The sequence below is a fragment of the Rhinolophus ferrumequinum genome, chromosome 10 (genome assembly GCF_004115265.2).
Source record: "Rhinolophus ferrumequinum isolate MPI-CBG mRhiFer1 chromosome 10, mRhiFer1_v1.p, whole genome shotgun sequence".
Lineage (NCBI taxonomy): Eukaryota > Metazoa > Chordata > Mammalia > Chiroptera > Rhinolophidae > Rhinolophus > Rhinolophus ferrumequinum.
In genome coordinates, this window is record NC_046293.1 from 67,673,196 (window position 1) to 67,689,864 (window position 16,669).

Sequence of the window (16,669 nt, forward strand, 5' to 3'; positions counted from 1 at the left end):
CTGTGAGGCAGATTTTGGCAAGAGAGTGAAAACATCTCTCCAAATAAAACTGGGGGCCATTGTTCTCAGATGCTTCTGACGTATGAATGTTGCTCGAGACTTAGACAGTCTCTTTGACTATTCTTGTCTTCTTTCTGCCTCACCTGTCATTCCTAAGGAATGGTGGCTATTTTAATTGCAGTCAAGGTAATTTGAATTTAGATCCTGTAAGGTTTCTTCTCTTTTAGCAATTTCCCACATTCCTGACAAGTGCTGTTTAGAGTGTCAGACTGTTTCATAGCCCTGACTTAATGGATTAGAAGGTAGAAAACAAAACAAAAAACAGCATTTATATTACCTAGCTCTCATTTCTTTTTGTGTTATAAGTGAGAGGTTTGAGTACTTTAGATTAGAGGGCTAGAAAAATTGCTGGAGGTCTACCTCTGTTTAATTAATTCTAAGAACAGTTTTACAACCCTGGTTCATAGAAGAAAGGACAAAATAATGATAAAAAAAGGGCCATGAGAGTCTGCTGGGTGGGTGAACAGGGGTGAAGGGTATTAAATGTGTAGAGATTCTTTTCTCCTCTGTCTGATCATATGCTACTTTGTCATGAGGGTGGGCAGGGCATTTTATGTTTCGAATAGGTTCTTCCAGTAGGGTGAATACTGCTTCCTTAACAAATAAATGAAGGAAAGAAGGGAGGAATAAAAGGAAAGTAAAAGATAAAAGTAATTGCAAAGGTATTTTCAAAATGTCTTTTGATGTGTTTAAAATGAGTACATGAATTTGTGAAAGGAAAAATGTGAATAAGCAAAGCTGGTGCCTACAGGATGCCAGGAGAGTAGATAAAAACCAAAATGTGTTGTGAAAAATTGACTGGTTGCCATCATATGATTAATCTCCTTTGCCACTTTACTGATGCTATTTACTGTTTTTCAATGAACGTTCATTTCCTGGCTTGTGTAACTTTAGAGCTGCACATTGGAAGTTTAGAAAAGTATAAATGAGCATGGAGGTTTTTTATTTAACTTTTCATTTTCAAGTAATTTCAAACTGTCAGAAAAGTTGCATGAATAGTATGACAGATACCCTTCTTCCAGACCCCTGATTCAAATTTTGCCAATTATTCTAATAATGTCCTTATAGCGAAAAGGTCTAATTTAGGGCCACACGTTGTACTCAATTGTCATGTCTCCCTAAGCTCCTTCAGTCCAAAAGTACTCCTCTGTCTCTATTTGACTTTCGTGACCTTGACATTTTTGAAGTATATTATTTTATAGAAGTTTTCTAAATTTCTGTTTATGTGATATTTCCCTTGATTATAACCAGGTTATGAACTTCTTTTGCTGAAATATTACATATGTGATCTTGTGTTCTTCTCATTGCATCCTGTCAGGTGAAACAAGATATTGATTTGTTCCATTACTGGTGGTGTTAACTTTGAACACTTGATGTAAATGGTGTCTGTTGGGTTTCTCCACTGTATAGATATTTTTGCTTTTCTTTTGTAATTAATAAATACTTGGTAGACAGATACTTTGAGATTATGTAATATCCTGTTCCTCATCTTACTTTCATCCACTAATTTTAGCGTTTATGGATGTGTCTTGTCTGAATTCCTTCTACGTTTTTAGTTGGAATTCTAATCTTAGAGGTTTCTTTCTTTCCTATTTATCTATTCATTTCTTACTTCAGTGTGGATTCATGGATTCCTATTTTATTCAGTAGGTTATAATCCATGGTCCTTATTACTTATTTGAATGCTTAAATTGTCCCAGATTTTGTCAGTGGGAGCTCCTTCAAGGTAGCTCCTGTATTCTTTGGTTATGTCCTCATCATTCTTTAGAGAATTTTCTTGTTTTCTGGCACACAAAGATGTTCAAAACTCATTTTATTCTCTCCCGGATCCATTTTTAGACTCTCCAGAGCCCTGGAAAGATGTATTTAGAAATGAAGCCTTGGGCATTAATTAGGTATACTCATTACTACGTAGGTGTCATTGCTTTCACGTTCTCTTAATGGACACACACGTACATGTATATTTGAATATCTATATCTATAAAATCATATGTTTAGGTCCACTGTACAGACTTTAGACTTCCATGTATATGTACATGTTGTTATATGAGAAAAGATAAATGCAATCATGGTTTACTACTTTCTGTGAGCTGTTTAGGGGATTTTTCAAGGGCAAATTTGTCCATGGGTGTTTCTTACTTTGTATGCCAACTTCACAATCTAATTCCTGTGGAAAGTATTACTCCATTGTATGGCCTAAATTGTCTCAACATCCAGCCAAATTCTTTCTCCAGGAGAATACATCACTTCGGGTTCCACAAGCTGAGAGGATAAGATACTGATCTAGATCTTATCTACTTACCACTGGCTTATTCAGGGAATATGATATAGTTTTTGTTTGTTAGATCATTCCTTCTAAAACGTAGATAAAAATGCTTTCAATAAAAACTCTGATACCATATTTCTAGACCAGTGCTAGGGAAGAGCAGGGTCCTGGCTATGGGACCAACTCCAATAAGATGGCTCACTGGGGCATTCGTGGGAGGCCAAACTGAAGAGCGCCCTCTTCAGGAATGGAGGCCAGACAGTCTTAGGCAGGGACCAGGAGAGAAGCCTTAAACAAGAGAAAGCAGTAATAAGGGCCAAGAAGCTGATGACAAATACTACTGAATGGAGCATACGTTCATTCAACATACACTTATTAAGGACTCAGTATATCCCAGGTATATAAATGAATATATGTGTTTTCTGCCCTGAAGCAGCTTTTATTCTAGTAGAAGAGAGTCATGCCACTAGTTACAAAACAAGATATCTTAGAAGTCTTGCTACAGTTTTTAGATTGTGAATTTTGATAGCTGTTGCTAAATTACTTTCCATCAGATTTATATCAATTTATAATTTTAGAGCTGGAAATTCATTTCTAAATACTACATTTAAAACTCATTTCACACAATATTTTATGTGTTTGAAAGGCATAATTTAAGAAGCATTTAAATAAGAATTTTAGACCTACCTAGGATATTTTTTTCCCATTCTTGAGTTGTTTTACAAGTACCAAGGAAGTAGATAGTAGTTTTCTGAGACAAAAAAGCATAGTGCCTAGTGGCTGTGTTTCTCTAAATCTTGATGACACTGGACTGAATTTTAAAGAGTGTGCAAAATTACCTTTCCGTTAAAGCACTGGTAACTTGTTATTTTGTTTACTTTTCATTATCAGTATCATTTTTGAATGGCCATTGGGTAAATGAAGGCTATGGAGTTTTGTTTAAATTGGTCTGGACTTTACAAAATCAGGTGGTTAATTTCATAAGACAGGCTGTTATGTGACTGACAGAAACCTATTTTGATGATTAGGAAGAAATTACAGATTATTCTTAAGTGCTTATCAATAAATAAGCACTGATATTTGTGACATTTACTTTCTGCAGAATTTGACTTTTTAAAATTGAGATTCAGTTGTTTCCCTTTATTTTTTAGATACTTTATTGTTTGTTAGTGAGCCTTCTCATATAGTCACTTCTCTTTCCTGACATACTTTCAAAGCTACAGAGTTTGTGGGCAAAGATATTTAAAAAGCAAGTAAATCACCATGATGTTCTATATGTTATCTTTGCTAATAACTCCTTGCGCAAGAACTCTAGACAAATAAATGACAACATGCGGATCATTTAGAATGGTTTTCGTTTTAGAACCAACTGTCTGGGAATTGAAAAATTCAAAGTGCTTTTTCATGGCATTATTTGAATTCATTAAAAAAAAAAAAAATCACTTCATTTAGACCTGTTTCTGTGTCTCCTCAATTTGCCCTCCTGAGTAAGAACTGGAGAATGTTGCACTTCGGGAAAAACTTAATTAAGTCAGTTCATAAAAGAAAATTAAAAGATAAAATCCTCAGGCCTGATCCCTTTTGGAATTGTGGAAACATACAGGAGGTGACGATCTGCAGCCAGCTCTCTGCCAGCAGAGCAGAAGCTCCCCTCTCAGGCAGGAAAGGGCTGGAAAGGCTGGTGAAGTGAGGCTGAGGTCGAGATCACAATTCGTTCTCTTATTTTAATGCAATTTCAACTTGCTAATACGTCCAAGATGTGTCAGGAGCATTAATATTTTGAGCCTTAGGCAATCAGATCTGAGGGCCCATTCTGTTCAATTCATAATGAGGATTATATTTTATAGTGTTGCTAGCACTTGATTATTTGCACATCCTAGAAGGTATAGCTTCTGCTCTGAACATTTAGAAGAGAACGGCTATAGAACTCTGAATATTAAACAAAGAATTGCTACAGGTAAGTCTCATAGAAATAAAGAAATGATCCTATGATCATGGTTTTAAGAATTATATATTTGGATGACTATCACACCAGTAGTTTAATTTGACTATGGTGGCAAGCATTGAAAATGAAAAGAGTGACACAGAGAACTGTTTGTGTCCTTTATAATATTGTAGATTAGCATAGTGACAAATAAAACATTTTATTCAGACCATATAGAAACATATATGCCTCTTTCATCTATTCATATCTATCTCTCTATATTTATATATAAATATAGAAAATAAAGACACACACACATCCAAATAAGACATAATGATTACAAAAAGTGTCTGTAAACATTAATGTTAACTTGTGGACATACATTGATTTTAAACACATCCTTTACTTTAAATAGCTTTGATTTTCTGTCTAGAAGACAAAAGAGAACATTAGTAGCTCTTGCTCACTAAGTTTACCTAGGTGAATGTTAGCGCTTCTAAAAACGAGTCAATATTTGTTACTTTTGCACATTGGAAGATTAAAGGAATAAATGATCCTTTGAAACTGAAAATGAAATTCTCCAAAACGGCAAGAAAGTATTTTGCTCAGTCTCACTTTAAGAGGAACTGTAGAGAGATCATAAAAGCCTTCTGACATTAGAGTGAAAGGCTGTTGGTATATAATGTAACCCAATGAATTAAGATCTGCTTAATTTGGAATCTGTGACAGAGTAGATAGGAAATATGTTTTGTTGCTTTCAAACTTGTGGTGAAAACCCCACGTGTTTAACATGAATATGTTAAAAATGAGAGAGGCTGAAATTCATCCCTGTTGTTAAGATGTGTGGTGGGTGAAGGTACCACTTGTTTGAATCTAGTGCAGCCCCTCACTGCCAACGACAGCACAGTGTGTCCTAGGAATCTTCTAGATGGCCCTACACAGCTGCTTATTTATTAAGCTGTATTCGGTTTAAACCAAAGGAAGACACACCTTTATTATTAAAGCCGAAGTTGAAGCATGAGCAGAAAGATGGTCACAACTTTTCATGGTCACCAGATAAGAAACCCTTTCCTAATTATTTTTTGGGTTAAGCTCCAAGAACAAAGACTTGTTCAATGATCATCATGCAAAGGTTAAGTGGAGGACAATAGATTAAACGTTGCCATTCTACGGCACCTTTTAATTTGCTCCTTTACCAAATCCTTGGGAAACTGGATATGTGTCAGAATGTCATGGACAGATTCAAATATCAAAGGGCACAAAAATTAACAAAATGCATTTTCTGAATTGGAAAGCACAATATATTACTTTCAGAGACAAAGCATAAGACTTGCTCAAGTTAAAAATGGCTAGAGTTAAAGTCTAAAATTTTTACTACCTTACTGATAGTATTTGGCTGCTGTGGTTGTATAATAAGATTTTAACAAGCCTATAAAAATACTTAGAATGCTTTTTTTGTTGTTTGTGTGTTTCTAGCATAGGTAACTGATAGCTTATGACATTCAGGTTATAGGTCAAATCTGATACCGTATTACACATCCTTGGAAAATTACTTTTTGAATAACATGTGATATAATCTTCAACTCCTAATAGGGCAAGAGGAGTTCAGATATGGACATTTACATTTTCAAAGTGACCAGATTACACACGAGTTTTCACTTGCTCTGAAATAACTCCATAAATGCAATTTCAAAATTTATTTCTCCATCGTAACACAAAAAAACTTAGCAATAAATTCTAACACATTTAGGTATTTTTAAGAGGAGAAACTATTCTTTTTTGTTTGGCTGTTCAAAAGATTATCATAGCATCTCTAATACATGGAGAATGTTAGGGAACATGTAACACATTTCCTGTGTGTCTCCAATAAAGGAGACGCTTCAATATACTGTACAGACTTTTTCCTTATTCTCTCATAACTGCAGCATAATTAAAAAATAAACTAAGTAAGGTAACTCAATGCAAATTCAATCTGATGTCAGAAGGAAGCTGCATTTGAAACTAAATCAGATACAGGAGCTTTTTCTAAAATAGGATTAAGCAGTGTTTCAAATCACCTAGAATCAATTCTCATGGGATGCTGTTGTAGAAATGATACTGAGTTAAGAAAACATTTTTTTCTTGTGGAAAAATCATAAGTTAAAGCTTGTCAATTATGTTATCCAAGATAAGTTTGGTGCTTATCCTGTAAATGAACATTGATTTTTGTGTAAACTCCAATATTTCCAATCTCTGAGAAACTGTTCTGGTGTCCGGGATGGCCACTTGCAGAATTATGGGAAACATCTTCTAGTGAAGTGGTTGCTTCTCTGAGAAACAAAGAAATAGCTTCACATCTGAGTGTTGCCACACTATTTTCTAAGGCTAGCTAGCTTTAACACAGCGCGGGGGAGAAAGAAACCCAACCTCAAAACTCTACATATTTATTGTTACTGGCTAACCCACAAGGTGGCACTAAAGAGAAAAGTGACAAAAAGATCACAGGCAACTTTTATACTAAAGCAATTCTGCTATGAGAAGTAAGCCTATTTTATGACATGATCATCCAAATTTGAATATGCTAATAAGTCAAAACATATTCAGGTATGTTGCTTTTTTCCTATAGACTGTTTTGGAGTAAAAAGATTTCATTAACCAAGCAGCTGGTTATTCTCAAAAGAATTAAGTTGTTTGAATATTTCTTTGTAATAGTTCTTTTTGTAGGAAAGTATTTATTCCCCACCAGGTGTAGACTCCACAACTACTGTATGGTTATACATTATGAACATTTCTTTTTTATGTTTTGTAGAGTGTGTAGCACTTAATGTTCTTAATATAAATGTAAAAACAATCTATTTAACATTACAATATCTATAGAATAATGATATATGTAGACTTTTAATATTTGTGATAATAGTATAAAAATAACTTTTTTAAACCACCAAGAAAAAGGCATTTGAGCCAAAGTCTAGTTTGAATTCCAAGAATAATTCTTGGATCTCCAAATACATATTTCACCTAACTTTCAATGTCTCTGGAGAGTACTTCCTGGATGTGAATGGGGAAATGTTCTCAAGAAACCATGTATAGAGAAAGAAAAAATGGTATGATATTGACATAGCCTTGGTATATAACCCTGAAAGTAGAGGATCCTTAGTTATAGTACCATGTGGTAGGAAGAATGGGGTCTTCTCTAGTAAGCATCTCTGATTATAAGCAAGAAGGTATATACCCAAAAAAGAGGCTACCCTTCACTTCATGATTAAGAGATATGCTGTTCACAGGCCTACGAGTAAAACTTGAAGGGAACTGCCATAAGTCATCTTTTTTCTTAGTTTCAAAGTAGGATCTCAATGAGTTGAAAACCAATGTAATTTTAATTTTTACTATTGTGTAATATATATGTAGTTTGTGAAATATTTTCTAACTGAAGATGTTTTCTCATTCAGAAATGACTGCATCTTTGACTAGAATACTGACTCAGTGAAACTATATATTATGTATTTTATATTATATTATTAATAATAAAAAATATTCTAGATCAAAATCAGCTTTCAAAAACTTGCATAGAGGTGTTATGACATCAAGACTAGTGATTTTTTTATTATCTAAAAGAGAAAGCCTTCATCATATTTCTTTTTTTACAATGATCATTTGCTACTCAAATTTAAGAGAATACTGTAATTACCTGATTTAAAGAGTTGTAGTGATTACCGTATGTCAAACAAATGTCTATCTGTAGTAAAATGAAGGTTTTACGAGATAAACAATATGTTTTATTATTAAATGGAAGAAGAGTGAATAAAATGATTGGAAAAAAATGGATTAGAAGATATATATATGTATGTAAGAAATAAAGCAAAATATTTTATGTCTTTATGTGACTTTACATATATATATATATATATATATATATATATATATATATATATATATATATATGCATTTGTAGTGGATACTTTTCATGGCCTGAAAGAGGTGAGTCACCTCTTTCATTTCACTTAAATTTGAGTTGTCAAATAAGCCTGGGTCAAAGATACATTTTTTTTAATGCATTCAAGAGGTAAGATTTCTGAGGCATATAAATTGCTTGTTCTGCAGTATGGATATAAGCTATAGTGAACTCTTCCAACTACTTAGTTCTCAAGTTCTCAATTCTTATTCATCTTAGGACGAATAATGCTCTTCCTTTTTCTTTCTATCATTACTTTATAAAATCACAATTATTATTCTGCTCAGGGTCACACTACATTTTCTTTATTTTTTCATTTCATTTTACAAGTACAGACGGTGTGAAAAAAATGTATACACATTTTGAGAAAGGAAAAAATTGTATTGAAATTGTAATACTCAATGTATACCAATAGCAAAAGATGAATACAAGTCATGTGTATATGAATACAAGTCAAGTGCCATTTTTTTGGCACTCTTGGTATATAGCACTCATCATCTGCCAGGCACTGGGTCCTCCAATGAGGATGGAGACCATGTTTCTCTGATTCAATGCTATATACCTCTAGCACTCTGCCTGGCACTGACTTCTTAATTTTCACAGCAAATACCAATTTTACAATTGGATGGTTTATATCTGGCTTACCTTTCAGGAAATGGTATGGCATGATGTTTAAATGGACAAGTGAAGAAGTGACATTGCCTAGTTTCGAATTTCAGCTCTGCTACCTACTAATTAAATGACTTTGGGCATTATGTTTCATCTTTTTGAGCCTCAATTTCCTCATTTGTCAAATGAGGTCAATAACAGCATTGCCCTCATGGAGTTATTTTCCTGATTAAATAAGGTAACATAAAGTACTTAGGCACTTTATGTCTGACACAAGGTAAGACCTTGAAAAACTTAGGAATTATTATTAATAATAATTGTTTCTGCCATATTTATCTAGAAACATGGATTTGAATGACTTAAATTCATGGTAAAACTATATTGGTATAATTACTATTTCCATTTCTTGAGCTACTAGACAAATTGACTAGCTCAACAGGAACATCTCTGTAAAGTTATCCAATTTCTTTTCTGCTTGTAGAATTTGATGTATATTATGTTTGCAAGTTTCATGAGTAAACTACAAATATGTCCATGATACATTCTTTGCCTTTTCATGGAGACTTCTTACTGAGATAAACCAAAGAGTCAAAAGTGAACACTGAAGAATTTTAACCTAGAGTTAGAAACCCCAGATAACAATACAACTTTCTTGAGATCCTAATTCTCTCATCTCTGGATATAACATTTATTGTTAGATTGGGAATAATACTATGGATATTTGGTTCTCCTTTTCCTTATATTTGCTACTGAGAAAGGTCCTTTTTATACTGTAAGACTTGTTCTGTTTTGATGTAACTATAATTATGAGACTTTCATAGGACTAATAACATGTAGTTATTAATAGGTTAGGATATGTTTTCTTTTTAAAAGAACTTTATAATTTCACCAATTTTTGTGAGAAAAAAGGACACAGTCAAATTTAGATATAATTTCCATTCAGATTAATCTTTTTAAATAAACGGAAGTCAGACAATAGTTAAATCAAGGTGTTAATTGTAGTTGGCAAACTACAGACATCATGAAATCTTACTGTCTTAATGATGGCTAATTTTAAACAGTTCTCCTGTTTCCATCTTTAAAATCCTAAGGAATGTTCTATCTAGAAGGGTGTTTCTTATATGAAGCCCATCAACAATGTTGACAGATACAGTGGTCAAATGGTATGAAAATTTGAAATTATGCAATATAAAAACATCAATAAAGTCTGCAATAATGTGTTTTCTCAAATTAGAAATTTCATCAAATCACAATCTTAAATTTCAAACTGCTGTTTTATTATTGCCACATGGGGGCACCACTTTAGCTGGTAAACAGAGACTCCGCCATTTGTTGTCAACACTGGTCTCCAATTGCCTGAGGTCTTCAGGAATACATCCCTATCATCAACTGTATCAGTCTCATTTTCACTGCCAGAGTAGCAGGGGTTGTTTCCTTTCCCCCTTATATTTTTTGCTAGTCTCATTTTCACTGCCAGAGTAGCAGGGGTTGTTTCCTTTCCCCCTTATATTTTTTGCTAGTACAGGATATTTTTGTAAAGTCTCTTTACCAATTAAAATTTTAGTTTTTAATTGAAACTTTTTGCTTCTCAATGAAGAAGATTAATTAAAAATCCCTTGAGAGTGTAAAGAGACTAATGTACTAGATTTAGAATTTCGTTCATAGAATTTGAGGACTGGAAGAGACTTCTGAGGATACCTCATCTAACTCAATACATCAGCACACCAAGAAACTGAGCCTCGTAACTAGGTTAGGATTATGTAGGGAGGTGAGCGCAGATGGGGACGTTCTTTCCCCTGAGCCAAGATGCCTCTGGATGTGAAGGGGCTGAGAATATAAGGACACTTAAGTTGTGCCTCTAGATACAAACCAGTGTAAAAAGAAAAAAAAAGCATTTCAGGTGTGAACAATCAAAGACTAAAGATTCTGAAGCCAGCTCATTCACTGAAGGTAGTTCATTTTGATTATTTGCAGGACTAAGGTGTAGATTAAATTAAAAATAACTTCTGTTTGATCTCATGTATATTAAGTATTTAGACTGTTTTGACTTTCACAAGCACCTAAATCAAATATGGCCACAAAATGGCATCAAAGACATTTATTAGCTACAGAATGTAATCATAAAATTCTCCCAACAATAAATGTGTTTCTGAGAGAAGCATCTGGCACTTTGCAAAGTCTTATTCCACTGCATGGCTCTAGCATTGGCAAAGTCAAAATTATCTCAAATTTAATGATCTACAACACTAAAGGCAATTTCTTCATAGTTATCAGGGAGTCATCTATTTAATATTTTTGTTAGGTACACAATCTAAAATTTTTGCCTTTTTTGGAGGGGGTTTTGAGGGTAGAATGATTATTCTCTAGAAAAATATTAAAATATTTTTTTGCCAAATTGCTTGCTTCTCAAGGGCAGGGTGCTATATACTTTCAGAAATTAAAAGAGAAAAATTCACTGGGACCCTTTTGTAACATCCACACGAAAGAATTATTTACCCACTCGGCCTTGATATTGAGTTTATGGGATAAAGTTACATTTTAGGGTAATCAATGTTTTAATAAGTTGTGTCCACTCTGTGTTAGTAAGCTGTGTCCACTCCTCTTGGTTCCCAAAAATAATCCACCCCTAATTTAATCACAGTCAGTAGAGACTTTATTAATTGATAAATATAGTCTTTAATTCTGAAATATTTGAGAGTTGCCTTGTAGTAATTTTCCAAAGTACATCAACACTTTGAAAAAACACAAAGAAGGACAAAACAAGCCTTCTTTGAATCTTTTCTTGACTAATACCATTTTAGAGAAAGGTCTTCAATATTTCTTAGTGGGTAACCTCTTCTTTTAGATTGTGGTTCTCAGATTTCGGTGGGGGGAAGAGGGGTTCCACATGCCTCTGATAAACCAAATGAGTTGAATCCTTGGATTTTAGATTGATAATTCTGAATAGCCAGATTCATACTCTGAGGTCAGAGAAGTTTGGTGACCTGCTAAGAGTCACACAGCTCTGTTTTGTCTGCCTGTACTATATTTCCTGATTCTGTGAAAACAAATTAATGAACCTCAACTCCTCAACTCTTAAAATGCATATAGCCAGATACATATGGACAGCAAGAGCACACAGCTTTAAAAACAGAGCAGAATAAAGTAACTTGAACAGAATGTGGCATTTCCCTTGGTCTGTTGTTAACGGCCCACATACATCTTAAAAAAAAAAAAAACACACACACAAAAAAAAACACCCTGGCACTTCTTTTCATCATCATTTAAAAATGATTCAAATGGACATTTAGAAAGTGTGGCATTGGGAGTGTTTCCCATCTGGGGATAAATGGAAAAGAGCTTTATCCAGCAGGGCTGTGTTTTCAGTGGTTGTCTCACTAAAGTTGATGTGTACTTGGTCTCTTCTCTTTGGTCATGCCTTTAAAGCCAAACACAATATTTTAATTATATATTTTCAGGACTCCAAAGCCAGTAGCATTAAACATTCCTTTTTGCCTTCTTGTAAGAAAAATAATTATGGACATGATTTTTTAAACGCCTTCAGAATTTGAAGATGTGAAAGAAACGTAAAAAGGAATTCATTCTTCTTATTCTGCATTTTATTTTTTTGACTCGGAAGCCCATCATACTTTGTTTTATTAAAAACTAGAGACTCCTGCCTCTTAGCTGTTACCTTTGGGATAGCTGTTTTCTAAATATTGTTCCAATTAGGGTTCTTCACACAAATTCTGAGGGTTGGATAGCCCAAATACTCACATATACTCTGCAGTTTAAACTTAGACAAGGGTCCATAACCAGCCAATAGTCTAAGAACCTGTTTCTAGGTTCCTGTTGTCAGCATCTATTGTTAACTGTTCTAAAAAAGTTTAAACAATTCTCATGATAACACTGAAAACTGCAAAAAAGTAATTGTGGCTAGGTGAAGTGAAATATATTTATTCACTGTTCTAATAAGTCTAAAGTAACGAAACTCATCTTCCCAGCTTTTCTCAATCTCAAGTGTTTGGTCCTGAATGCTACATGGTAGGCATTTTAGTTTAATTATTTCCCGTCTAAAAATTGAAATTATTCGATGGAAAGTATCTCTTTTATTTAGCCTTTACTTTTGGAAGATTATAATGTTTCACCGCTAACTCTTATTTCAGTACTGCACACCTGGACAATATCATGCAGTATAATATATATAGTAAGGCTTGGGAGAATTTATTTCAATTTACATACAATCCTCCAAATCCTCTGGCGAGCTTCATGTGAAATCTGACACGACCATGTCTCCCCAGCAGGATCTTCCTTTGCTCTTGGTGATAATAGCCTAAGGCTTCAACGATCCATCCAGGGAGGCCCGGTGGGGCTAAGAAGTCGGGAAGAGGGGTGAGTGCGGGGCTTGTTGCGCTGAAGATTTACAATGTACTTCTTGCAGACGGCTCAGCAACCCCCTCTGTGGCTGTGGGTGTCTGGTGTGACAGAGCGGAGAAAAGCTCTCTAATCTCCCAGTGCCTGCCTCTGCCTCCCAGCCGCTCCCCTCCCTCCCGCCTTCCCTTCCCAGTCTCCTAGCGCTCTCTTGCTCTCTCCTTAGCCTTTCTCGGGGAGTTTCAGTCCCTGAATGCAGCCAGAGTAGCCTTGGCAATCTAAACCTGGAGCCTGTGTACATACACACACACACACACACACACACACACACACACACACACGCACACACATGCACAGGCACTCGCACACACGCACGCAGGCTCTCCCCGCCGGGATACTAAGCAAACCCGGAGCTTCATCTACCTGAAGGGATGGTCCGGCCGGACACTTGCTCACTTGCCATCTCCAGAGGTCAGAGCAACGTCGTAACGAGGGAGGCTCGTTGTCCGATCTGCAACCTCGCGCCGTTTACCGCCACCGCTGCTTAAAGTGTCCAGGGTGGAGGAGAAGGCTTTTCCAGGGCAGATTCCCGGCTCAGTTCCGCGGCCCTGGGACTTCGTCGGCTGGTTCACCGCGGTCTCTTCTCCTTCGGCCATCCTCTGGTCCCTGGCTGCAGGGTGCATGGCTCGGCTGCCTGGGCTGCTGCCGCCGCCGCTGCTGCTGCCACGAGCATATCCCACCCAGAGGACTGATCACTGCTGCTAGAGTGGGGAGAGAAAGCGGAAACCCTAACTTCCCTTTCCACCACTCCCTTTCTTTTCCAGCCGAGGACCCACTGTAAGGCTCCCACGGGAAGCCAGGCGAAAGCTTGCACAGGGGAGGGTGAGCCCGGAGCCGCAGGCGCACAGGGGGCTGGAGCAGCATGTGCCCCGGCGCCTGGCGCCCGCCGGAGAAGTAGAGCGCGCGTTGGGGCGAGAGAGCGGCTTTCCAAGTTGGGCGCGTCCCAGAGCTCGCCGCCCCGCGCTTCCGCTGAGGGTGTCAAGAGAGAGGCGGGGCTGATGGGGGACACCGAGGTTGCTGTCGCCTGCGGCTAGAGCCCGTCTTAAAAGCATCCAGACCAGCATCTCCAGGGTCCCAGCTGGCGTCTAGTCCTCCGCCCGGGTGCGCTCTCTGATGCCTGCGCTGGCAGGGGCCCGCGTGGCCTGCCCGCGGGGGGTGCCGGAGGGGGCGGGGGAGAAGGAGGAGGAAGCAGTGTGATGGCCCTGGACGGCGAGCGGGGGGAGCAGGAGGAGGAGAAGAAAAAGAAGAAGAAGAAAAAGAAGAGGAAGAAGAAGGAGGAGGAGGAGGAGGGGGCTGAGAAGAGCAGCTCAACCTTCGCGGCCGCGATGGGAGAGAACGAAGCTGCGCTCCGGGCCAGCGGCAGGGGGCTCTCGGACCCGTGGGCAGATTCCATGGGGGTGCGACCCCGCACCACGGAGCGCCACATCACAGTGCACAGGCGGCTCGTACTGGCCTTCGCCGTGTCCATCGTGGCTCTGCTTGCGGTCACCATGCTCGCAGTACTGCTCAGCTTGCGCTTCGACGAGTGTGGGGCGAGCGCATCACCGGGCGCAGACGGCAGTCCCGCTGGCTTCCCACCGCGCGGTGGCAACGGAAGCCTTCCGGGTTCCGCCAGGCGCAACCACCACGCTGGCGGGGACTCCGCGCTGCCGGAGGTAGGCAGGGAGGCCACCCCTGGGACCCCGTCCGCCCAACCGTCGGAGGAGGAGCAGGAGCAGTGGCAGCCGTGGACGCAGCTGCGCCTGTCCGGCCACCTGAAGCCGCTACACTACAATCTGATGCTCACCGCTTTCATGGAGAACTTCACCTTCTCCGGGGAGGTCAACGTGGAGATCGCGTGCCGAAACGCCACCCGCTACGTCGTACTACACGCCTCCCGGGTGGCGGTGGAGAAGGTGCAGGTGGCCGAGGACCGGGTGGCTGGGGCTGTCCCGGTGGCCGGCTTTTTCCTCTACCCACAAACCCAGGTCTTGGTGGTGGTGCTGAATAGGACCCTGGACGCTCAGAGGAATTACAACCTGAAAATCATCTACAACGCCCTGATCGAGAACGAGCTCTTGGGCTTCTTCCGCAGCTCCTACGTGATCCACGGGGAGAGAAGGTACGGAGGGAGGCGGTGCCGGGCACCGCCCCACCCCGCAGGCTGCTCTAACCGCTGGGCGGCCGGCGACCCCAGGGACCCGGCTAGCTTCCGATACCCAAGAAGAGAAGGGTGGGGGAAGGAAGCAAATGTGGGGTAGGACCATCACCCAGAACCCTCAGGGTCACCCAGATGCCTGAGCTCTCACTGCTGCCTACTCCACAAACTCACTAGTGGCGAAGGATGGATGCCATCTCCCCCTTCCTTTAGTCTAGAACCTACCCCCGCCCCACCACCTCCGCCGCCATCTCATCAAAGTTTCTTAGCCAGCGAGGCACACAGCTCAATTTCAAAGGGTAACATCGAAAACCTGCCAAGTTACCGTCGAGGGAAAATACAAAAGTGCCAAAAGGCCAGGGCAGCAGTGCATCCCCGGGAGATGTCAGCGCAGGATAGGGCAGGGAAAATTCCCTCTCTACGCCCACCCTATACCCTCCAAATGCCCACCTCGTCTATTCTCTGGCAAGCAGAGAGCAGAGGATGGGCTTTAGCTGCATAAAGTTTTCCAAAACTGGAAGTTGCTATTCGCAGCAGTAAGAGCCGGTCCCACTGACAGACTAAGGGGGGTGTGGGGTGGGGGCGGCTGCCATGGTCAATGCCAGCGAGAAATGTTGCAGGTGCTGCCAGCTCTTTCCTAACTCAGTTAGAACTACAGTTGTTTGTTCGTGAGTTACTGCCTCTGGAAATGACTCCAGTGGTGAAAGGGAAAAGCTAACAGTCTCAAATGCCTTGCTAGCGAGAGCCTTGATGCTTTTTAGACTTGGGAAGTATTGTGATTTTCTTTTTAAAAAAGAGGCTGTGGGTTGTTCACCACTTGTTTAGAGCTGAGACTTTGGAGTCCAACAGAACTGGGTTCGAATTCCAGCTGCACTTCTAGCTCTGGGGAAGGCTTGAGCAAGTTGATGAATCTAAGTCCGTAGTTCTTGACAATGACTACCTCTAGTGCTTATTAACTCAATCTTACAAGAACCCTGTGGAGTAGGTGCTACCCACACTTCCTATTTAACATATCGGGAAATGGAGGCAAAAGTTAAGTAACTTGTCACATAGTGACTTCACAAAGCAAGGATTTTGACCCAGGCAGTTTGGTTCCAGAGCCCATATTTTTAGTTTTAATTTAGGGATGGTAATAATGATACTGTCTTCATAAGATTGTTTCAGGTGTCCATGAGCTAATGCATTGCAAGTCACTTCACCCTATATCTGACATTTAGAGTGTCCACCATAAATGTTAGCTATTATGAGTCTCTGGTGGTAATAAGCCCTCTAACATATTGTTGAGTGAATAAACAAGTGATTCTTACTTTTTGCCCTAACTCATTACATTTA

General features: G+C 39.0%; 1 protein-coding gene across 1 annotated transcript in view; it reads left to right on the forward strand.

Annotated features, from left to right (window-relative positions):
* The first annotated feature begins 14,339 nt into the window (after positions 1-14,339).
* TRHDE (thyrotropin releasing hormone degrading enzyme) overlaps positions 14,340-16,669 on the forward strand; it is a 358,378-nt gene continuing 356,048 nt past the window's right edge. The window contains 1 exon segment of the mRNA XM_033118026.1: positions 14,340-15,301. Coding sequence (XP_032973917.1) covers positions 14,397-15,301 — 905 coding nt within the window. The 5' untranslated portion in view covers positions 14,340-14,396.